General features: G+C 41.5%; 3 protein-coding genes across 3 annotated transcripts in view; 2 read left to right on the top strand and 1 right to left on the bottom strand.

Annotated features, from left to right (window-relative positions):
• The window catches only part of lrrc56 (leucine rich repeat containing 56), a 47,789-nt gene extending 40,638 nt beyond the window's left edge, over positions 1-7,151 (bottom strand). Inside the window, exons 1-2 of the mRNA XM_088997311.1 lie at positions 7,011-7,151; positions 6,743-6,852 (exon numbers count right to left, since the gene is read on the bottom strand). The gene's annotated coding sequence lies outside the window, so the exon portion shown is untranslated. The remainder of the gene's footprint in view (positions 1-6,742; positions 6,853-7,010) is intronic.
• LOC148898224 (tumor susceptibility gene 101 protein) lies at positions 3,993-6,905 on the top strand. Its single transcript, XM_088997317.1, is given in 6 exon segments — positions 3,993-4,760; positions 5,091-5,175; positions 5,260-5,325; positions 5,432-5,595; positions 5,663-5,762; positions 6,766-6,905. Coding segments are annotated over 6 exon segments (576 nt in total). The 5' UTR covers positions 3,993-4,718; the 3' UTR covers positions 6,885-6,905.
• Positions 7,152-8,202: 1,051 nt separating the features above from the next.
• On the top strand, positions 8,203-24,966 carry tsg101a (tumor susceptibility 101a). The gene is made up of 10 exons (XM_088997313.1): positions 8,203-8,560; positions 9,221-9,308; positions 10,226-10,291; positions 10,527-10,690; positions 11,362-11,485; positions 11,627-11,684; positions 12,948-13,042; positions 16,052-16,254; positions 22,094-22,333; positions 22,433-24,966. Exons 1-10 carry the CDS (start codon positions 8,519-8,521, stop codon positions 22,520-22,522), a joined length of 1,170 nt encoding a protein of 389 aa, XP_088853439.1. The 5' UTR covers positions 8,203-8,518; the 3' UTR covers positions 22,523-24,966.
• Positions 24,967-25,174: the final 208 nt, after the last annotated feature.

The following is a 25,174-nucleotide window of genomic DNA, read 5'->3' as shown; positions in this document are numbered from 1 at the left end:
CAGAGTACCCGTAGAAAACCCACACATGTACAGAAAGAACATGCAAGCGCTACTCCAGAGCCAGAATCAAACCCTAGATCTGCACTGTGAGATGGACATGCTAACTAGCCAAGCGTGCTCACCAGATGCCCACCATGCTGTCAATATACTGATTTCACCAATTAAAACAAAACACTACAGCATTCTTTTTGAATGACAAAAATAACTAAAGGGAACATCCATCCAACCATTTGCTGATCCGCTTTGTCCTCACAGGGGTCGTGAGGAGTGGTGCTGGAGCCTATCCCAGCCCTATTCAGGCAGGAGGCAGGGGACACCCTGAATCGGTTGCCAGTCAATTGCAGGGCACACAGAGACGAAGAACCATCCATGCTGTCATGCACACTTAGGAACAATTAAGGGTGTTCAATCAGCCTTCCATGCATGTTTTTTTTTGGAACATAGGAGGAAACAGGAGTGCACTGAGTTAACACACGCATGCCCGGGTAGAACATGCAAATTCCACACAGGGAGAACGGAGCTGGAATCAAACCCTGCAAAAGGGTTTGACTGGTAAGCAGTGACGTGCGGTGAGGTTCATGGCTGGTGAGGCACTGACGTCATCAGTCAGATTTACAAACATATGAACTCTACAGAGTAGATTATTTACCATTTGATTGGCAACAGTTAACGTGTTTTGTTTAAAATGTCATGTCAGCATTCTTGATATGAACTGTGTCATAGAAAAAAAGAAATAAAAAACCGTTATTATCGTGTTACCCTTACTTATAAATGAAGTCCATGCGCCGCTCCTTCTGAAGAAAGGCATCGATACCTTCTTTGTAGAAGCCTTCCTTCCCTTTCTTCAGTTTTAAAAGTCTCTATTTCTTTCAATTCAGATATGTAATCCTCCATTCTAAAAATAAGGCCAAGCAACACGAAAAGATGACTGGACGGTTGCACTTAACTTGCTAACTGTTTACTGTAGCTTGCTGTCACTAATTCTATTATTCTGCAGCCGGGGAGGTGCAAGAAGAATCTCTGGAATCACCAGCGCCCCCTGTTATGAGGCATGAGAACTGTGTGATTCACCTATGCACAAAGTTTTGAGAAAAAAATACAGTGAGACCTCAACTTACGAACACCTTATAATACGAACTTTTCATCATACGAACGTCAAATTTATGAAAATTAAGCCTTATATTACGTACTATTTTCATAATACACACCCACTACGGCGGGTCCATCAAGCACACGACCTTCGGATCTGGCGAAAGTGATCTTCGGCAGAAGCACGACCGAACAGAGCGGCGCTACTTTCCACACCCCCTCTCTCTGAATTCACACGTCCATCGCCTCCGAGGAGCTTTTTGCAGATAGTTTTACTATTATGGGACCGGAAAATAAACACCACAGACTCGTGTTCAGCCTCAGTTCAAATGTGGTGCGTTACTATGAATAAATTGAAGAAACTACCAGCCGTACACGTCTACTCTGCTGTTTATTTGTCATCCAAGACTTGGGGTGCGTTCAGGTTCGAGAATAGCGCACGACTTCTTAAGACTCTAGGCTGTTTGGAAAGTATTGTCTAACTGAATGAGCGGTGACAAACACTTCCCAACGTTTTTGTGTTGCTACACATGAACGCACCCCTCTGTCAAGTTACGATAGAAGTGATTGTGATTGTGATTGTGATTGTGATTGTGATTGGCTAAACGGTAGAGTCATGTGTCATGGTAAGCCAATCAGAGCTGGTGTTTTCACACACACCGGAACAGCTTGTCAATAGTCACGCTAAATTGTCACTTGCGAGTTGACAGCTCGGGGTGGCCTACGTTCGCGACACTTCATTTCATTGTCGTTCTGCAATTTCATTTCATTTCAACGAGTCACTGTCACCTCACCAGTGACATGATTACGACGGAAGTGCATCGCTACGTCTTGTGCTCCAAATATTTGCTTGTGCTCCAAATGTTTGCTTTGCACGAGGTGATTGTTAGACGCGAGTGTGCCATTTTATTCGCCCGCCCGCCTTCTTTTGTCGCGTTTTATTCTGTTGCGGGACAGAGAGATTGGGCAGAATCATCTCGGACTCACGCCCGGCTAACGCCGGGCCTCGGACGGACATCACGGCACGACTTGCTCGACTCCACGCCGCGATCAAGCTCGGCGCGTCACCTGCCTGGGAGATCTGACAACGAACCTACTCACAAATAAAGAGAACCATCAAACTCTTTATTGGCGAGCCAGCCAGGAGGATTTTTTTCCGTCCTCCTCAGCTCGCCAATAAAGAGTTTGATGGTTCTCTTTATTTGTAAGTAGGTTCGTTGTCAGATCTCCCAGGCAGGTGACGCGCAGAGCTTGATCGCGGCGTGGAGTCGACCAAGTCGTGCCGTGATGTCCGTCCGAGGCCCGGCGTTAGCCGGGCGTGAGTCCGAGATGATTCTGCCCAATCTCTCTGTCCCGCAACAGCTCCTTTTATACAATTTTCAAGCGTGTGCTATGCGTCAGGGTGAGACGCACATCAAGGAAATCAAGGAATTGAAAGACATGAAAGGGTTGAAAGGCGCACTTCAAAATCATACACGCGTGTGACGCAACAATTCCGCGTCCGTGGAATCATCGGACTCGCGCCTTTTGTTTTCATAAAATCTCTGCCAGCACATACGGGACTCGAAGTGAATGCAGATGACATCGAGGAGCTTGTTGCTGACCATAATGAGGTCATCAACAGAGAGAATTTGATTTTCCTTCAAGAAGACAAGCAGAAGCAGGCCGTTCAGGAGTTGAGTGCTTTTATTGAACAGTTCCATCCAGAAAAGGCTATGAGAATCATCAACATGATGAATGGTAATGTGATGCCTCAGTTTCGTAAGACCTTACAAGTCAGAAAGCAACAGGTGTCAATTAAGAGCTATCAATAACCATCACAAATGTAAATAAAGTGACTTTATTTTACAGTGCAGTGTATTTCTTTCATTACAATACAATAGCACGTTTATTATACACAGGATAAGGTAGGTTGTGTGTAGTTTTAAGGCTTATTTAGTTGAAAAGTGTCGTACGGCGAGACAGCAAGCAGGTGGACAGAGGATAAAAGTTCACTCAGCCAGATGCAGGAAGGGTATTGTGAGTTTTCTTTATTTGCAGTTGATATCAGTTTTCGGCAGACCCCAGGCAACACTGCTCTCCAGGTTGTCCTTCGTTCTTCTTCTTCTTCTTCTTCTTCTTCTTCTTCTTCTTCTTCTTCTTCTCCTCTCTTCTCCTCCTCCTCCTCCTCCTCCTCCTCCTCCTCCTCCTCCTCCTCCTCCTCCTCCTCCTCCTCCTCGAGGTGACTGGCTCAGTCTGGCTTTAAAGGTGCTTCACCTGAGCTTCTGGCCAATCAGGTCCCAGCGGCAATTGGCCATTCCCAGGTGGTTGCAATCACCTTCTCAGAGTCAATTAGTGGTCGCCCAACTCAACTGTTTTGCATGGGGAGAAGTGCGCACCTTTCTCCCATCCAAAATACAGAAAACACAAAATTATTTAACATTTCTTTTGGCATCATGACAAAAAGTATATTTTATGGAAACCCGGGAACGGATTATTCCCATGTTAATGGTTTCCTATGGGATTTTTTTTTTTTGTTTTTTTTTTTAGATACACACTTTTCGCCTTACACACTGTCTGGGAACCAATTAAGTTCGTAAGTTGAGGTCTCACTGTAAAATAAAATAAACACTGTAGTACAGTGTTTATATGGTAAAGCCTTCCCTGACTGCACGTCACTGCTGGTAAGACATGTTTCAGTTAATCAAAGCCTTTCATATTCCATCACTCTGCTGGCTTGGGGAGGAAACCTTTGTAAAAATGTGGTTCATTTCATATTTTTTCACAAATCTATCCTGTCGGTGTACCTGTGTTTGTATTCATTTTGCCATTTTGTATAGTTATTGCTGTTGCCTTTTCCACTCGAGGACCATGCATGCTTTGAGTCCATTGGTACACTTAAATATACAGTAGGACTGAATATTCGAATAAATCTTTATTACGTACAGTAAGTGTAACTAAGAACCAAACTAATATCCAAATAAACAAGAATGACAAATGGAAACCCATGCCATTAAGTCAACGATGAGTGTTGTCAGAATTATAGTGCACTCAAAAGCCAAAGTATCAGAATCAGAATCATCTTTATTGCCAAGTATGTAGAACACACAAGGAATTTGTTTCCCGTAGAACACGCTGCACTAGTATCGTCGTCAAAAAAAACTGCTAAGTGGCACCATACAGTTCCATTTTGGCTACTGTTGAAGAATTAGTATGAAGTATGAAGAATTGCTGGGCCAACTTGAGTGTGTAATTACTTTATCATTTTAAAGTTTGTGTAGAATTAGGTGTTTACCCACAATTGTTAATAGGTTGTTAAAAACATTATTTAAAATGCATATCTGTTTGATGAAAATAGGCGTGTCATGTCGAGTTTAGATATTGAAAATTGAACTTGAATGTAACAAATCTGTTTCCATTTAGTGGGTCACAAAAGCAAGATGTTTGTTTGAGCCGTGTAGCCTAATTATTATGGTTTGTAAGTCATGTGATTGTATTATCATAAAGCTGCTCTCTTATTGGCTTTTAGGGGGTCATAAAGTTGTGTGCTGGTCCATAAACACACGGAAATGCCCCCCTCAAAGGTTAGTGAGTCTTGGTGATCTTAAAAGGAAAGACTTTTTTTTTAGTTTTAGATAGACACAACAATCATGACATCCAGCAATAATGCCAAAAAGAAAATGCTGCCAAAGGTAAGTGAATAAAATATACTGTATGTTTGCATACATTTGAAGAGGAATAGATGGACAATATGTTAGATGCTGATCCTCATACTGACATTGTTGAGCTGAACTGAAAAGAGAAAAAAAAAACACCTGATTGTCGGTTGCCATGGTTAGAATGTGATTAACTATTCCTTGTACATAACTGTGTATTTTTTTTAAACAAAGGAAACGTGCATAGGTTTTCCATACTTGACACCATGTGCAACAGATGTACAATTTAGAATTAAATAAATCCAAATAATTGTTTTCAGCGTGCACTGGTCATTTGGGTGTTTATGTTCCACTTTGGTTGCATAGACATACCTTTGTAACTATGTGGACCAAGAAATACATGTGGCGCTGATCCATTTCAAAGACCTTGTTCCATCGATGGATAAATACAGTAAGAAACTCACAAAAACAAAAGGAAAAGTTTCGATAATTGTGGCTGATAAGAGGTACTCAACAGTCATGTTGTTTTGTACAGCTTACAATGACGGAACAACAAAGGTCTTGATGAGTCTTCGAGGAACTATCCCCATCCTTTATGAAGGTAATGATTTCACATTTTGTGTCAGAGGTAATTGTCAATATGTCCACACAAGTAAGTACTTCACAAGTGTTTATAAATATTCTCACTGTATTTGACGCAATGTTAGATATGCGTTACAACATCCCCATATGTGTGTGGCTTGAGGAGAGCTACCCTCAGTCAGCCCCCATCTGCTAGGTCAAGCCCACGTGGGAGATGATGATCCTGCGAGGAAAGTATGTCTCCAGCAATGGCGACATCCTGCTGCCATACTTGCAGGAGTGGAAGCAGGTGAGCAGCACATGCAAGAGTTTGACATATATGCATAACATGCACTGACCCTTTATGGATCACTCAGGAGAAGTGTGACCTGGTGAGCCTCCTGCAGGTGATGGTTGCGACATTTGGAGACCTCCCTCCCATTTTTATGCAGCCGCATCCTCAGCCTACACAATCATGTAAGTTAATATCACACATATGGTGTGTCTGACTAAATATGCAGAACCAGAAAGATAAAACCAGGAGTCAAGATTGACCTTCACTTTACTGTGTTTCCTCTTCGAGTGAGCAAAGGTGCAGAGACATGACCTAGTTGTTCACGTGTCTGTATCACAACAACATTCTGGGCTCTTTATTTGGAAATGGTCCAGATGCATGTTAGAACTCCTGCATCTTGATTTTCATGGCATTAAGGCTCATTTTGCGTATTTGAGAAGTTGGCACCGTCGTGGGCATTGTAGCACACTAAGGTTGTTTCCTTTGACATTCGCCCAGTACCCTTGGCAATTTCACGGCTCAAAGTCGACTCAACTGTTTGCCCGCTAGAACCACATCTCAAACCATTCCCGCAGAAAGTATAACATGGTTTTGATGAATATAACAGATTCGGCTCTCCACAAACATCTGGGGTCAATGTGGCACACTGACCCCCAAAAATTGTCTTGCCCGCTTCTACTTAGAGTTCAATTCACCGTGCTCGACTTTGCACCAGATATTAGAACAGAGCTTCTCTGTGTTTGACTCTTGAACTTGGCCTGATATAGACGAGAGGTTTTTTTTCCTCCATGTACTCCTGCTTTCTCTCACACCCTAAAACATGCTTCTTTCTCTGTGAAGTATACTCAACTCCAGGGGCTTGACTTCAAAGACAAAAAAAGCAATTTGTATCTTAGGATATGAAATACTGAACGGTATATGACACCAGTCCTGAAAAAACAAACCATCCTCAACATTATAAGATAGTCACAAAAAAAACAAACAACGTTTCTGTGTCTTTTTGTCATCGATAAATTTGTCGTCAATAAGAAAAATTAATGACGCAAAGAAAGGCAACCATTTTTTCCCATGTCCAAGACAAACAGTCCGTAGAGGAATAACTGGGACATGCCTGATCAAGTATGAGATTGTGTATGATTGTGTTAGTAAACTTTGGACTTACTTGTTCTCAATATCTGTTTTTAGGTTCACTGCAGTTCCACAAGCAGTCAATGGTGCTTTCTCGACCAGATGGTAGTTTGTATTTGACTTTATTAACAGAAGATAGCCAATCTGTCATTCAAGGAAATGAAACCAGCTGTTAGTAGATTTCAAGTTTACTTGCGAACCATATATTGCGCACAGTATCACATTAACATGATTGGACACTATTGATGTTTGATTCATGTCACATGTTTTCAATTTATAAATGTTTTACCTGATAAACTTACCAACTTTGACATGTATGGATTCATCACATCTTCTTCTGCTTTTCCTTTCGGCTTTTCCCTTCAAGGGGTCGCCACAGCAAATCAGTGTCCTCAATCTTTACAGGTTTGATCCGCATGTTTGTCACACACACATACATAAACATAGGAGGCTGTGATCTTTGTATGAACAAGATGTGAATAAATATCCCCGCCCGCCGCCACAACACATCAAACATATATCCGAACTGTACTTTGATTTAGAATTTGTACCAGTGGAGGTACACAAAACAAACAAAAAAGTAATTTCTCCTCCCTCTGGCAATGTTTTTTCCCCTTCCATGAGGGGGCAGCATTTGCCTTTTCTCTGTGTTAGCGCTTTGTTACACCTTCAGCTGTTGGTAAAGCGCCATATGAATCAATATTACTAGCTAGCTAGCTAGCTTTCTGTCTATTCGGGTTATTCCGGGTTGAGTGAATGCTGGCCCTTGTGGCTGCCGCTTTTCACCCACAGAAAAAAAAATATCCTGTGACTGACGTGACCTTGAGAGTTTTGAAAAGTGCTTATAAATTAAATGTATTATTGATAAAAAGGTTTCTTCAGCCGTCATCTGCACTTTTTTGAAGGTGTCGGACGTTTCGCTTCTTATCCAAGATGCTTTTTCAGCGAACTAACTAATGTATTATTATTATTATTATTCAGTATAATCATAAAAAAAATCTTTATTACTCTGGTTTTGTTTTCATTTCTCTGAATTGCGTTATTATGGACCCACTCCACCTCCAACCCCTGACGCACAACCACAAATGTGTGTGGTTGGTCCACAAAAAAATTAATAGGGTTGACAATGTTCAAAATTTAAGATTGTATTGTTTTCCTGTTTGCCAAGTGTTATTAATGATGTTGTTTGTTTGCTTGTTTGTTTAACGTATATTCAAGAAAAAAAGCACATTGTATGTGTGATAGGCAATAGCACCCCCATCCTCCTCCCCTCATCCTACTGTGGAAAAAAGTTGTTCGGAACATTAATGTTAAATTTTTAACAATATAAACTTGAAATTGACCCTTTAAACTGTCAGTATTTTTCAGTACATTTGCAGGGTTGGGTGTTAAGATTTCTGGTTCACTCACTTTCTGTCATAAAGGCTGTACTGTATCAATATGTGTTGCAAATAAAGTTTTTACTTAACTAAGACGTCATTGATTGCCCCGGAAATGTCAGGAACAGTACCGGAAATTCGATTTGTTGTTACTGTCTTGATTTGTGTGTTAAAACATATGTCATCTGTACCGAGTTGTCCGATTACCATTAGCCGCACGTGTACTGCTTCGATTTGAGATAACAAGACAGGCATACACTGTGTTCAAGTGAGCTTTTAATTTGAAATAGCTCCATTTAACTGTGCGTAGTCCGGCTCTCGACTTGGCTAACTTTAGCGCAGCATTTACGGAATTCTTGCTAGCGAGAGTCGCATTTCCCATTGTCCCGCATTACAATCAATTTCCCCGAAAGACGCCCGACTCGGAAACTATGGCGGTCGTCAACGAAGTCGCCTTGAAGAAAATGTTGAAGGTAAAGCCAGTCTTGCCCAGTAGCGTAAGTTAGCATGATTGCTAACAAATGATACGTAACATGACAGCACAGTAGATTTGCTATTTCCTGGTCTGGTAATTGCCTCTCAGCAAAAAAAAAAAAAAAAAAAACAAAAAAACACACATTATAAGCCTTCTCTGCTCACTAATTTGATCAGTGTCGTCATTATACGCTGTTGACATTACTACGTATATTTTCCCATGTCTAACATTAAGCACAGCCTTTTAAAACCAAAAGGAAATGTTCAAAGTTTTTTAGGCGCTCTTCACCTCGTTCCGCCCGAATTATTTTGTAAGGAATAAGTGTGCAGTTAAGACTATTGTGTGCTATTGTGCAGTGAAATATGCTTCTCGTGTTTTTATCCGTCATCAATATTTCAACTTTACTAATCATTTCGATATCAGTCGGCACACTGTGTGTTTGCTCGGTATTTCCAGTCGTAATCTTTTGCTTACGAAACTCATGCTTTTGTTCAGCAAGCTCAGATTGTTTAAACACAAGAGGAAATGCAGATTTCCCATTCCAATACACGAATGACTAACTTGTCAAAACTTTGTTCTTAGCTCGAGCCGTTTCTGTTAATATACAAATTTGGGAATACATTCATTGTATCGCTCTTCTCTTTTTGTTATATTCCAGCAATACAAATACAGGGACCTGACTGTTCGAGAAATCACCAATGTCATCTCTAATTACAAAGACCTGAAGCCTGTTATGGATGGCTATGGTAATCCTATATTATTTACAATACTTATATTCATAGGAACCTGTATATTCAAACACAAGCCAAAAGTTGCACACGTCCCACTCTTGATTCCAAAGTCTAAATTTTACAACATCAGTGTTGTTTCCCCATGAGTGGTTCCACTTTACTTCATTCTTGGATGACTCAATATACTATACCAGGGGTGCCCAACATTTTTTGACCGAAGACCGACTTTCAAGCAACCGACCTCTCGCGATATCAAATGGTCGTAAATCGAAATGCATTCAAAATGGCTGACGCGAGGTTTATACGACAGGATAGTCTACGATGTCAATCTGTTGTTTTTAATCAACGTTTTCTATTGAATACTATTATATACCAAAATGTTGACAGTTAATTTATAAATCTTATAACTTTTAGTGTCATTTTAATCATTTTATATTTCGTATTATCGATCTTTATTACTGTGTCGGCGCACACGCCTTCTGCTGATCTAAATGCACACGGCTTCCCACGCATGCGAGCTGTCCAAAAATTGCTCTCCCTGCTAACGGAGTAGTCACCCAACACACACGCTCGGACTCAGGCGGACGCCGAAGCAAAAAAGTTCTATCGGTTTCCCTCTCCCCGGCCGTACCCCGCGCCGACATTTGGACCAGCGCTTTGTGTTGTCCCTTTAAAAAAATCATCCTGCATGGTCTTCTGTTGCTCTCGCTGATTTGGGGGTCCAGACATTCAATTTCGCTCCGACGAAACATGACAGGGACCATCTCGAGTCTTTTATGCTACCAAATGCATCTCAAACACACTGCGGAGTTCAACTGCAGTTTACGGGCTACCGTTCAATCGCAATTAACTGGTTGGGCACCTGTACAATACCCAAGTACAGTATATGAAATAAGTTTGTCTTTTCCTCACCTACTCAACTTGCTTTTCAGTATTCAACGATGGATCTACAAGGGACCTGATGAGTTTAACAGGCACAGTCCCTGTAAGCTATCGAGGTACCTGTAATGAACTTGTTTGTTTTGGACATCAATGTTAAAATTGTGATTCATTATTCTATCCAGTCATTTGAAGAGCATCCTATGCCAGTCACTTCAAAATTTGTCAGCTTCATGCAGGCGCGTTGCAGTTAACAAATGCGAAAATTGACTTTCAGTATGTCATTGAGAGAAGATGATAGATCAATATACATACAGTATGCCTGCATTTGGTCATGTGTATGTTTCCTCTTAGGCACCGTCTACAACATCCCAGTCTGTCTTTGGTTGTTGGACACATATCCCTTCAACCCACCAATTTGTTTTGTTAAACCAACCAGCACCATGATGATCAAAACTGGTAAACATATTGATGCCAATGGAAAAATCTACCTACCCTATCTACACGAGTGGAAGCATGTAAGTCTGTTAACAATAGAGGCCTCCCCCGTGCTTGCACACAAGGCTCTACAGATATTTTCATCGTATGAAATAGCGAGGAAATTAGGATGTTGACGTTTTTTTTTCTTTGTTGTAAAGATCAAACCGTCAGAATCTCCTTTGAGCAGGGGTGTCAAAACGCATTTCCGTCGCTGGCCACATTTTAGTTACCATTTACCTTGGAGGGCCATTATGACTGAAATCATATAAAGAAGTCAAGAATAACAGTTTATATTTAACAATTGTTGAAGTCACTCTAATGAGGTGTTTACAAAGTCTTCCATATTTATTAAATATGAAATTTTGAAAGGGGTGTACATATTTTAGGAAGCATCATAGAATTTGCCGTGTTTGATTTGCTTTCGCGGGCCACATAAAATGATGTGGCTGGCCAGATCTGGCTCCCGGGCCTTGACTTTGACACCTGTTCCTTAGAGCCTCAAAAAAGTATTGATTTGAATTTTCAATAATTATGGCCGAACTTATATTAATCTTAAATTTGTGGTTGTAATAAGTGTTACATGATGCAGGTACCGTTTTGATGCACCTGGTATTGCTTGATGCTTGTTCTTGTTATTTAACAATGTGAAATTATTTATTTATTTTGTATGTTTGTTGGGGATTTTTCACTACGCCCTCTTTTTTTCCAGCCTCACTCAGACCTGTATGGTCTCATACAGATTATGATCGTAGTGTTTGGAGAGGAGCCACCAGTGTTTTCTCGTCCAACCCAAGCACCTTATCAGGCTTTCCAAGCTGCTGGACCTCCCAACCGTGAGTGGTGACTGTAGTACTATATTTTCTTACCCTGTTTAACACCAGGTGGCGCCCTGCCCCTATAGCAGTGCACCATGAAGAAGTATGAAAAAGCAGTTGATGTAGTGTGTATAATAGTGTGTATTCTTCTTACATCAGCTTCTTATGTACCTGGCATGCCTGCAGTTTCACCTTATGGCCCAAGTCCGAATGCGGGGTAAGATGTTTCACAATCGTTGGCGTACACTAGTTTTGTGTGGCAGGAGCTGTTTTATTACTTCTCACTATGTATGTTGTATCCAGTGTTACAAAATACCCCAGTTTGATTAACACATTCACTGCCAGACATGTGGAAAAATGTTTCCACTCCAGTGCCAGGGTTTTTGTCATTGTCATTTGAATTCCAGGACCCTCAGAATATTGAGTAGGACTACATCAGTGTTTGAAATAACGTCTGCCCAGAGGCCCGGGCCGTACAACTTTCAAAACGTCTCGGCCCTGGTGGCCGACAACTTCTTCAAAAAAAAAGATGATTTTTAAATCAAATGTTAGTTTTATTCAATAAAGCAAAAGCTACAAGTAAACTGCTACAAGTCATGTGAACTCCTCTTTCTAAGCTTTCAAAACTTTCAAGTACACTTTTCAGTCACGGTATAGTCCGAAGCACAAAACGGGCTTCTGATTGGATGCTGTGTCGAGTATGCAAATTGTTAAACGAACGTTCGTTTGGCAATTTGCATACTCGGCACGGCAGCCAATCAGAAGCCTGTTTTGTGCTTCGGACGACACCGTGACTTCAAAGTGTACGTGAGAGTTTTGAAAGAGCAGACAACGCAACGCAAACATTGCATTGTGCACCATGACGACAAACGACAACTGGAGCAAAATCTTCAGCAAGGGATATTTACTATAAATTAAGCAAGGGAGCATTTGTGGTCGGTACTTCCTTAATTTAAAAATCCTTTACACTTCGCAAAAATGTTTTTTTTTTTGCAATTCGTCGTCTTACTGTGTTTCACGTTGTGAAAAATGGGGCCGGCAATGAGTCATGAGTTTCTGACACTGACTACATCAATTTCAATGTAGTGTAAGAAACCTTAGAGAAGAGAGTCTAAGCCTGAGACTCTCTTCTCCTCAGAAAAAAAGAGTTATATCCTCAATTATATGGGTCTGGAGTTATGAGCTTAGAATGAGGGTGGCTAGCCCAAATACAATGCAATACATTAATATTGCTTTAGATAGCATTTTAACAGCTGAAGCTGGAACTAAGCGCTAACATGGAAAAAAAGGGAATGCTGCCCCCTTGTGGGAGGGAAAAACATTGCCAGAGGCCGTGGCCAGCATTTTTTCGGCACAAAAACAAGAAAAAACAAAACCCAAACAAATTCGGGAATGGCACTCTGTCATATTTTCAATTCCCGAATACATTTGTGAATGGCAGTGAATGAGTTAGTTTATGTTATTTATAATTCCTTTGCAGTGGCTACCAAGGTTACCAATACCCTGGGGGCAGCTCTTATCCAGCTACTTCTGGTCCAACACACTACCCCGCCCAGCCTCCTGTTTCCACAGTGGGTATGTATTCATTCAGACAATCATTTCTATCAGGACACACATAGTACTATATACTGTGGAATGGCAATAACGATTCTAACTCTAATATGTCAAATTCAACCGCATCCAAATTTCTCATTATGACAATGGTGTTGATGTACTCAAAAGTACAACACGTTCTGAGTAGATGTTTTGACCAACATACATTACAAAGTTCCGAACGGCATGCAATGCATTTCTTTGTGCAATGTCATGACATGCTACAAGTGACTACAAGGTAAAACACCCATTTACATTTCGACTACTATGCATAGTTAACCATCAAGTTATAACCGATCCCAAAAACCCATGCTTCCACTGAAGTGTTATGCATTTTGTGTTATTTGTGTTGCAATGTCTGCTACTCCGGGCATGTGTGGCACAAGTGCAAGACGGAGGCCAACATAAAGATGTGTTGTCATTGCTAACTACACTTAAGTGTGACTAGGAAATGTGTGATCCTATTTTGCCAAATTGGCTCACGGTTGTCATGAGCCAGTGTAAACCCAGTTAATATGTGATAAAAAGAGCACACAAATACAACGACATGAGTCTTTGGGCGAATCGTTGAAGATATGATTGTTGAAAATGCCGTCTTTCACTTCATGGTATTTACAATGTTCACAGAAATGTATTAAAAATTCAGGAGAGATCCAACTTTTTTGAAGTCACCCACTATTTAAGAGAGCAAAAATATTAGAACAAGCATTATTTAGGTAACTTAAAGCAAAAGTGTTTTATGTCTGGCGGCATAACACCTACAAAAACCACATCGACCTTGCAACCCTGCTACTCAATGAAGTCCTTTGTTTGGTTGGCAGTGAATTTTTTGGGTCATTTTCTTCTGGCATGATGAAGTTATTATTATTAGTTTGCATGCATCATTATGACGTGCTTTTTTAAACTTCAGAATTAATTTTACCTCTCTAGGAGCGAGTTGATGTTACCAGAGGCAGCTGTGCTGGCCCAAGCCTTGACTCTGTCCTTTGTGCTCCACAGATGAGCTTGTGTGTTTCAGATCATTAAGCAAATCCTTTCTTTCTCCAGACTCGGACTCTTTCACGACTTTGGTACACGTTATATCTTAATATCTCATCAGTCCATAAAGGTTTGATGCAAAATGGTTATGGCCAGTGACGTGCGGTGAGGTTCATGGCTGGTGAGGCACTGACGTCATCAATGACGTCATCGCTCATCTCTACTTAGTATTTGAACGGTAAATTCAGCGATTTTGAAAAAAATCCTAAAACGGTGAAGTTAAACGGACAAGAACTTTAAAGTACAAATCACTAAATACATCTAACTGTTTAATTTATTTTTTCATTTGATATTTCCATGACAGCTTTCCATGATGACAGGTGAGGCACTGCCTCACCTGCCTCCACTGACTGCACGTCACTGGTTATGGCTCAACTCTTGTCGTTCTTGCAAAATCCACTGTGGTCCAAAACACAAGTTCATCTGTGAAGCAGATGGAGTTAATTTCATGCCTTGGGCTGTGTAGGGGACTTGAAATGAAGTATTAGGTCACAGATCAAATGAAATGACACTTCTCCAACTTTCTGTGGAGTTGAGCGCAATTCAGCCATTTGACCTTCTTAGTGACACTCTCTCACCCTGAGCCTGACTTCGGTGGCATGCCGAACTGACAGCAAAAGGTCACCTGATGTAACTAGAGTTGGGAGCAAGAAAGGCCAAAAGGACGCACAGTGGAGGCAAATGAAGCGAGTCCTCTCTGTTGATAAGTGCTCTATTTGGGAGGTAACAGTAACTCCACACTAAGACTTACCTGTGATCAGCTGTTTTGAAACAGTAGTGGAACTCCAGTGGACTGTATTTATTCCTATTTTTAGTTGTGGAGAGGAAATGCAACTTGAATCTGACATTTGTAGTGCTGATTCAAAAACGACTCTACATGCTATCGTTTTGACTCCAAAGACATTTGTCTGAGAGTAGGGACCTATCATAGCTGTGTCCGGCGCCACCAGGTCTATTAGGGATACATGATTCAGACTTTAGTTTGACGAAGCCTCTTGGTAGGAGGCGAAACGTCCGAAACCTTCACTTTTGTACAGATGACGGCTGAAGAAACCTTCTCATCGATGGACCACTCCTGTACGACTGAGAGCTTACACAGATGTATGAGACAGAATGTATATTACACATGCTTTCAGAAATGGGTTGATGGAACACATCTTATTTCACCTATTTACGAAAAAATCAAAAATAAATATGAAAAAAAGTAAAGCAACACAAGAACCTATATGAGTGACATTGATCTCTTCTAATCTAAGGATCTAGACCGAGTGGTGGTGGGGGGGTTAATACTAGGACATGCTCACAGAATGCCCAAGTTATTCGTGAACAGATGTTTCATCATTTGTAAGTGACCTCAACATGTTAGGAGTTGATAATCTCAAGTGTAAACAGACTTGAATTGCCCTAGTTCGATAGCAGAGTGCCAAAATTCCTCTATGAGAGGCAGCATGAGTTCTCAGAAGCAAACAAAGGGGGGGATAAAATAAAAGCTTGAAACAAAACAAGAGGCTAAATGTGATTTCAGGTGTTGGGAGGCAAGTATGTTCTCAAAGCCAAAAGAAAATGCCCCTCTCTTTATCCAGCCCACCACCTTTTATATTTGCAGGAGTCGAATACTTAGTTGCATTTTTTTCCAAATGTGTTCAGTCTAATGGATTTTTTTAATGTCTACTGTTTGGAGTGCACATGTAATTTGCCTCCAATCTGTATTTGTCTTCTCTTTCATAACCAGATACAATTCAGAAATAAATCTGTTGATAATGGCACATGAAAACACCAATAAGCCTTTTTCATTTGAAATGAGTTCTTATGAGTTGCACGAATATCATGTAGGATGTTGACTTTTGAAGGCTGCCTTTTTCCTGAAAATCAAACTCCACAGCGGAAAAAGGGAGGCGACAGAAAACATTGAATTAAACGGGACTGGTTTAAAATGAGTGCCAATTTGTTTAGGTTCAAACAGAGATGGCACCATAGGCGAAGACACGATCCGTGCCTCGCTGATCTCGGCTGTTAGTGACAAGCTTCGCTGGCGGATGAAAGAGGAAATGGACAGGGCTCAGGCAGAGTTGGATGCCCTCAAGCGAACAGAAGAAGACCTCAAGAAGGGCCACCAGAAACTGGAGGACATGATTTCCCGATTGGACCAGGAAGTGGTAATTTGAATTTTGTGTGTGTGTGTGTGTGTGTGTGTGTGTGTGTGTGTGTGTGTGTGTGTGTGTGTGTGTGTGTGTGTGTGTGTGTGTGTGTGTGTGTGTGTGTGTGTGTGTGTGTGTGTGTGTGTGTGTGTGTGTGTGTGTGTGTGTGTGTGTGCGCGCGCGTGCGCGATTATATACAGTTGTGGTCAAAAGTTTACATACACTAGTGAAGAACATAATGTCAGGGCTCTCTTGAGTTTCCAGTTATTTCTGCAACTCTTCTTTTCTATGAGAGTGATGGTAAGAGATACTTCTTTGTCACAAAAAAACATTCTTGAACTTTGGTTCTTTTATGACTTTATTATTAACAGAAAAAGTGATCAGATCTGCTGGGTCAAAAATATACATTCAGCAACTTGAATGAGCAATTTTGGTGACTTAGAAAGTTGTCAGCGAAATGAGCTTCATAACGTGGCCTCATAACTTCTTGTGAGTGATTATGAGTGACGACAGTTGGTAACTTCTCTGGGGCCATTTAAGTAGGGCTCATTGGATGCAAACGCCCACAAACGCTACAATGGGAAAGTCAAAGGAGCTCAGCATGGATCTGAAAAAGTGAATCATTGACTTGAACAAGTCAGGAAAGTCACTTGGAGCCATTTCAAATCAGCTGTAGGTCCCAAGAGCAACAGTGCAAACAATTGTTTGTAAGTATAGAATGCATGGCACTGTTTTGTCACTTTCACGATCAGGAAGAAAACGCAAGCTATCACCTGCTGCTGAGAGAAAGGGTGGTGGTAGGAGGGTGAAGGTTTAACCGAGAATCACCTAAAAGCTTATCGGCCTACAATTTGAAGCTGCTGGAACACAGATGTGAGTGTCCACAGTCAAGCATGTTTTGCATCTCCATGGACTGAGAGGCTGCCGTGCTCCAAAAGCGTAACCTTAAAGGACAACCGACGTCACTTTGTTTGTTTCTTAACTGACATCAGAAAAACGATTTATAGCATCTAAAATACCCAAATCACGCAGTATGATATTTTTATTCAAATGCCAAACAACAATAAAAATGACTTAGTTTCCAAAATCTGCAAAAAATTGAGCTGCGAATTGGGCATTTTCAGAAAGTCCCGCCCCAGTTCATGACGTCACCCCAAGACGTCTTGCATTGCTGCAGAATCAAAACAATTGCTTCAGATTCGGAGAATATGCTTTCTTGTTACACATCCAGTTATGAATATGATTTAAATAGTTCTGAAGAGGAAAGCATACATGTTTTCAATCAATTAAAGAATTTATTCTGTGCCATTATGAGGCAACATTGAGGGGAGATGTCTCAACGAAAAAGAGGCACAAAATGGCGACCTCCTGTGGCCACCTCCGTTTCCACAGGCTGATAAATTCCTTATATGGAGCTTGGACGCCCTCTTCTGGCAGATTTTGGGTGCAACACGAGGTTCCCAGACCAAACAAGTACAGCAAAATACATTGACGTGATGGAAGGACCGCTACAATGCGTATTGTCGGTTGTCCTTTAAAGGACAACCGACGTCTCCGGACAAGTTGTGTCCATAATTTGTAAAATGGCTTCAAATGACTTCTACTGAGCATTTTTTACAAAGATTCCACCGCATATAGCTATGTTTTACGTTTTAAGACTCGTGCTGAATATTCCGGAAGTCTTGTTTTCCAAGCTCCATGTAAGGAATTTATCAGCCTGTGGAAACGGGCTGATTCATTCCTCACAGGAGCTCGGTGGCCATTTTCTGCCTCTTTTTGGGTGAGACATTCCCCCCCCATGTTGCCTCAAAATGGCACGGAATAAATTCTTTAATCGATTGCAAACATGTATGCTTTCCTCTTCAGAACTATTTGAATCATATTCATAACTGGATGAGTAACAAGAAAGCGTCTTTTCCGAATCTGAAGCCATTGTTTTGATTCTCGAGCAATGCAAGATGTCTTGGCGTAACGTCACAAACTGGGGGCGGACTTTCTGAAAATGCCCAATTCGCAGCTCAATTTTTGTGCAGATTTTGGACACATCAAGTCATTTTTATTGGTGTTTTGCATTTGAATAAAAATATCATACTGTGTGTTTTGGGTATTTTAGATGCTATAAAACGTTTTTCTGATGTCAGTTAGGAAACAAAAAAGTGACGTCGGTTGTCCTTTAAGGCCCGACTGAAGTTTGCTGCTGATCACATGGGCAAAGATGAGACCTTCTGGAGGAAAGTTCCGTGGTCTGACGAAACAAAAATGGAGCTGTTTGGCTACAATGCCCAGCAATATGTTTGGAGGACAAAAAGTGAAGCCTTTAACCCCAAGTACACCATGCCTACTGTCAAGTATGGCGGTGGTAGTATTATGCTGTGGGGCTGTTTAGCTGCCAATGGAAGCAATGCTTTTCAGAGACGAAATTGGATAATAAAGAACGAGGATTCCCTTCAAATTATTCAAGATAACCGAAAGTCTTCAGCCCGAAGATTGGGTGTCCCAACAGGACAATGACCCCAAACACGCATCATAACTTTGCTGCTGTGAAATGTAAATTGGCAAAATCAGGCTAGAATTAAGGTTGTCGAATGGCCCTGGCTTCATGTCAGAAAGCCATCAAATTTAACTGAACCCCACCAATTTTGTCAAGAGGAGTGGTCAAAGATTCAACCAGAACCTTGCCAGAAGCTTGTGGATGCTACCAAAAGCACCTAATTGAAATGCAAATGGCCAAGGGACATGTTACCAAATATTAGCGCTGCTGTATGTATATTTTTCACCCAGCAGATTTGATCACTTTTTTCTGTTCACCCATAGTAAAGTCATAAAACAACCAAACTTCATAAATGTTTTTTGTGACAAAGAAGTATATGTTCCAATCACTCCTCTTCTTCTTTTCCTCCCGGCTTTTCCCTTCAGGGGTCACCACAGCGAATCAATGTCCTCCATCTAACCCGGTTTTGTGCATCCTCTTCTCTCACACCAGATGCCTTCATGTCATCTTTGACAACATCCATAAACCTCTTCGGTCTTCCTCTCAGTCTCCTGCCTGGCAGTTCAAGGCTCACCATCCTTCTCCCGATATAGTCACTCTCTCTCCTCTGGACATGTCCAAACCATCTCAGTCTGGCCTCTTTGACTTTCTCTCCAAAGCCTCTAATATGAGTTGTCCCTCGAATGTACTCATTCCTGATCCTATCCAACCTGGTCACTCCCAAAGAAAACCTCAACATCTTCAGCTCTGCTACCTCCAGCTCTGCTTCCTGTCTTTTCTTCTGCGGCACTGTCTCCAGTCCTAACATCATGGCTGGTCTCACCACTGTTTTATACACTTTTCCTTTCATCCTAGCGGAAACCCTCCTATCACACATCACACCTGACATTTTTCTCCAGCCGCTCCAGCCTGCCTGGACCCGCTTCTTCACCTCTTTTCCACACTCTCCATTGCTCTGGACAGTTGACCCCAAGTACTTAAAATCCTCCACCTTCTTTATCTCTTCTCCCTGTAGCATCACTCTTGCACTTGGATCCCTCTCATTCACTAACATATATTCCGTCTTGCTGCGACTGATCTTCATTCCTCTCCTTTCCAGGGCATATCTCCACATCTCTAGTTTCTCCGCCACCTGTTCCCCGTTCTCGCTACAGATCACAATGTCATATGCAAACATCATGGTCCAAGGAGATTCTTGTCTAACAAAGTCTGTCAGCCTGTCCATCACATAGCAAATAAGAAGGGGCTCAGAGCTGAACCCTGGTGGAGTCCCAACTCCACCTTGAATTCCTCCGTCACACCGACAGCACACCTCACAACTGTCTTACAGTCATGATACATGTCTTGCACCGCTCTGACATACTTTTCTGTCACTCCAGACTTCCTCATGCAATACCACAGCTTTTCTCTGGGCACCCTGTCATACTCTTTCTCCAGATCTACAAAGACACAATGCAATTCCTTCTGACCTTCTCTGTACTTCTCTATCAGCATCGATGAAAAGGTTTCTTCAACCGTCATCTGTCCTTCTTTGAAGGTGTCGGACCTTTCGCTTCTTATCCAAGAAAATTTGTCAGTAAACTAAAGTCTTACTGGTAGTTTAGGCCCTATATGTATATCCCTACTGTCCAGACATGGCGGTGCCGGACTCTGCTATGATAGGTCCCTGCTCTCACGTTGGGGGGAGCAGAGGACTACTCCCTGCAGCTCCAGTGATTGTTCCTATTATTCTGACTAACGACTGGCCTGATTGTCCCTCTTCCACCGCCTCTTGTTTGGCCTTCACCACCTTTACTTTAACCGTGCTATGCATCTCCTTGTACTGCTGTCTACTCTCGTCCGTCCTCTCAGTGTCCCACTTCTTCTTTGCTAACCTCTTTCTCTGTATACACTCCTGCACCTCCCCATTCCACCACCAAGTGTCTTTATCTACCTTTCTTCCACTCCATACACCAAGTACTTTCCAACCTGTGTCTCTGATTATGTTCGCTGTAGTTAGCCAGTCATCTGCAAGGACCTCTTGCCCACCCAGTGCTTGTCTTAACTCCTTCCTAAATGTCATGCAACACTCTTCATTTTTCAACTTCCACCATTTTGTCCTCACTTCAGCCTTTGGTTTCTTCATCTTCCTCACTGCCAGCTTCATCCTACACACCACCAACCTATGCTGTCTGGATACACTCTCACCAACCACTACTTTGCAGTCACTGATTTCCTTTAGATGGCGCCGTTGACACAAAATGTAGTCTACCTGTGTACTTCTGCCTCCACTCTTATAGGTCACCCCATGTTCCTGTCTCTTCTGAAAGAAAGTATTCACAATAGCCATTTCCATTCTCTTAGCAAAGTCAACCACCATCTGTCCTTCAGCGTTCCTCATCTGCAAACCTGCCCATCACCTCCTCATCATCTTTGTTTCCTGCGCCAACATGTCCATTGAAGTCTCCACCAATTACAACCCTCTCACTTCTCGGGATGTTCTGTATGACTTCATCAAAGTGCAACCAAAACTTCTCCTTCTCCGCCAGCTCACATCCTACTTGTGGGGCATACACATAAACAAAATTGAACATCACTCCTTCAATTTCTAGCTTCAGACTGATCATTCTATCCGATACTCTTTTTACTTCTAAGACATTCTAACAAACTCCTCTGGTAAGATAACCCATACTCCATTTCTCTTTCTGTCTTCACCATGATAGAACAACTTAAAACCTTACCCTAAGCTTCTAGCCTTGCTCCCTTTCCACCTGGTCTCCTGGACACACAGCATGTCTACCTTCTCTGCATCATGTCAACCAGCTCTCTGCCTTTACCTGTCATTGTTCCTACATTCAAAGTTCCTACTGTTAGTTCTATACTCTTGGCATTCCATTTCCCTCTTTTCCTCCGGCATCCTGAAGGTCAACAGTAACAATGGCGGCCGTTGTTAACCCGGGCCTCGACCGATCCGGTATGGGATTCAGAGGTTTTATTTTATATGTTCCAATCACTCTATCAGAGATAAATGAGAGTTGTAGAAATAACTGGAAACTCAAGCGAGCCATGACATGTTCTTCACAAGTGTATGTAAACTTTGGACCACAACTCTATGTATAAAAATCTCTGAACACAATTTAAAAAAAGTGAATTATTGGGACAACCTTATATCATGTTCCCTCAATGATTATGCCTTTGTCAAATGGCATAGAAGCGTTTGTTTTGAAGTGATATCTTTTGAATACAGGTAGTCTGTCTTGCCACTCAAGTGACGTCACTGTGAAAAGTTGAGCCTTAAATAGTTTCACTTGTAGCAGGTGGGTCTTGAAGGGGTTTCACCATATTGTTCTGTCCGTGGTTCTAACATGCAACCAAATTTTGGACCAGGCTGATGTCGACAAGAACATCGAATTGCTGAAGCGCAAGGACGAGGAGCTGACCGATGCCCTGGAGAAGATGGAGAACCAGTCAGAGAACAATGACATAGATGATATCATTGTTCCAACGGCCCCCTTGTACAAACAGATCCTGAACCTGTACGCTGAGGAGAACGCCATCGAGGACACAATCTTCTATCTGGGAGAGGCCCTCCGCAGGGGGGTCATAGACCTGGAGGTTTTTCTTAAGGTGGCCATTTCAACACAACTTCGATATACCGACTCATAGTCGACAGTGTTTTACGTGTACAGGTCTATCAGTGTTGATTCTTTTCCTCTCTTATTGCAGCATGTACGCATTCTGTCCAGAAAGCAGTTCCAGCTCCGCGCTCTCATGCAGAAAGCCCGCAAGACCGCTGGCCTCAGCGACCTCTACTGAGTGAGACGCAGACATATCTTCAGGCCTTCTGGTTCTCTTTCTTCCTCCTCTCTGCCGTTTCCCCATCTTAAATGAACCACCGGGCTGTTTAAACACAAGATTTGCCGTCGTGAACTGGATGAAACCAAATGCTTGCGAGATCTCCCCAACACAAACGTAATGACACAATGTATGTGTACTGCTGACTATCAGTTTGTTAAGCAAGGCAGCCTTGTTTGTTGAGTAAGCACAAAATGTCGGGGGCTCGCAGTTGAGACACCCAAAGTCATGAAAAGGTTAAGCTCTGATATAAATACCCAAAGTGGTTAACCTTAAGACGACCCTTGCTTTTGTGCTGAGTGCAGCCTGAGCCACATTCAGAAGGCTTTTTTTCTATTATGGATATACTTTAAGCCATGAAACTGTTCTGTTTCTCACTTCTGTTTTGTCTCTCTTCTTTCCATTCTCATTTTATGTGTCAGCTGCTCAGGTTAGCCCTCAAATTTGAGTGTTTAGCTGCATTAACCAATCGTGTACAGTAGCTCTCTTGAAGACATTTTTACAAAGTATATTCACTATTTTTTATTTTTGCTTTCCACTCGGTTTCTGGTGGAAAATAAGCTCTCTCTCTCTCTATAAATCAGTTTTGTAAAGGGTTTTGAGTGTTATCGGGGTCAGAAGAGCCTATTGTACTAATCAGATGTTAAGTTATGACAACACCTCCCATTTAACTTAACCTTCTACTAAATGCACTTTGAAATGTATCATAGAGTATCTGCTGTTATTTGTTTCCAATTAAACCATAGACCGTCTTTTGTATCTGTAGAATTATGTAAATCCGTTCAAATTAAAGACTGATTTAATGGCAAATCAACAATATTTTCATTTCCGCTAGCCTTTCTACGTTCCACCACAACTGATTTTAAAATTGAAGTTTACTCCAATTGAATTGCTAATGTCACAAAAAAATATGTTCTGCCTGCCATTTCATTGGCTTTTGTGAAGATTTATTGTCAATTAGTTTTCTGTTCATATATTGGACAATTTCACACAACACAGCCAATAACATCACATAGCATTCTTTTTGTCCGGCAACTGGGTTGGGAATAGCTGTTTTATAGTGCTTGACCTCATTCAATGAGGGCCCATGAGGCGTCATGAAGGGTGTTGACACAATAACACACTACTGTATGTTGATACTGTGTCACTTACCGCTGACACCTGCTGGACTTTCAAGACCCTGCAGGCAATCCATTTGACAGACTGAACTGAGTGATTTGACGGTGAAGTGTATCCAATATCATTGAAATCTATGCATTCATGTTGTAATATTCATTATGTTTAAATCGTAAAAATTATGTCAGGAGGATGTTTGTGGACTTTGTTTTCAAAAATCTTTATTCAGAAAAATATGTTGAATTTGAGTCTGTTCCGTTTCTTGCATGCTATTTCCCTTCAAGTGGAGAACACATGCTCACATGGCATTGATGATGCCGGCGTACAGAGGAACTTCTTTCCGAGGTGGGAGAGGTTTTGTAAAATAAATACGGGATTCCCCTCTGCCAGGTAACACTGCACCTCAGATGTAGCATCTGCTCTTACACTTGTTCCCAGTAAGCCTACCTCTTCATCCAAATGTTGTCACAGTTCATCTAAAAAAACAAACCTGACAAAATTGGCATTTAGGACAGTTTCCAAATGAATATTAATGAGTAGCATGCCAGATGACTTTGCATGGGTGCTTTTGTTGGTGTACGATACAGTATTTATGTATGACAAATTCGACATTTCACCTGCAATAAAATATGTGAATAGTAAACGAAGAGATACCTTCAAGTTATTTTGAATTAGAATGGAACAAGATATGCCAATAATCGGAGACGTACTTGTTGAGACAAGGTCATTTGAATAAATACTTTATTCTCCAGATGGAGATCAAAATAGCTTCACACTGCGGACAAATTTCATTTCCCAGAGAGCTCCTTCATAATATATATGTGCGTACTACATTGACGTGCAGTCAGGGGAGGCAGGTGAGGCCGTGCCTCACCTGTCATCATGGAAATATCAAATGAAAAAATTTTATTTATTCAGTGATTTGAACTTTAAAGTTCCTTTCCATTTAACTTCACCATTTTTTTATTTTCTTCTCAAAATCGCTGAAGTTTCACATTTACCGTTCAAATACTAAGTAGAGACGAGCGGCGAGGCAGCAGCCGGCTGAGCCTCACCTTGTATTGCGCAATGACTGCTAAGTGCTGGCTTGCTCTGCAGTGCGACCGCATTGCTGTCTCTCTGCATATTAATATTAAAGTGTTCAAACACTTTTGGTATATGAACTAAATGTCTACAGTTTAGCTGGTGTATATAATGTAGAGTCACTTTACATTATAAACACTACTACAGTGTTTTATTTTTATCTAAACTGCGCATAGGTGAGCCACACAGTTGTTCTGCCTCATGAAAGGGGGGGGGGGGGGTGATAACAGAGATTCTTGTGACTCCTCGGCTGCAAGTTAAGTGACACCATCCAGTCATTTTTTTCGCCTTGCTTGGCCTTATTTTCAGAATGGAGGATTACATATCTAAATTGAAAGAAATAGAGACTTGAAGAAACTGAAGAAAGATGAGGAAGGCTTCTACAAATAAGTTATTGATGCCTTTCTTCAGAAG

Source organism: Hippocampus bargibanti, linkage group LG05 (assembly GCF_051943395.1).
Source record: "Hippocampus bargibanti isolate YZ-2025 linkage group LG05, ASM5194339v1, whole genome shotgun sequence".
NCBI classification, from domain to species: Eukaryota; Metazoa; Chordata; class Actinopteri; order Syngnathiformes; family Syngnathidae; genus Hippocampus; species Hippocampus bargibanti.
Note: the sequence above shows the minus strand (reverse complement) of the source record. Positions and strands in the feature narration are given on the sequence as shown.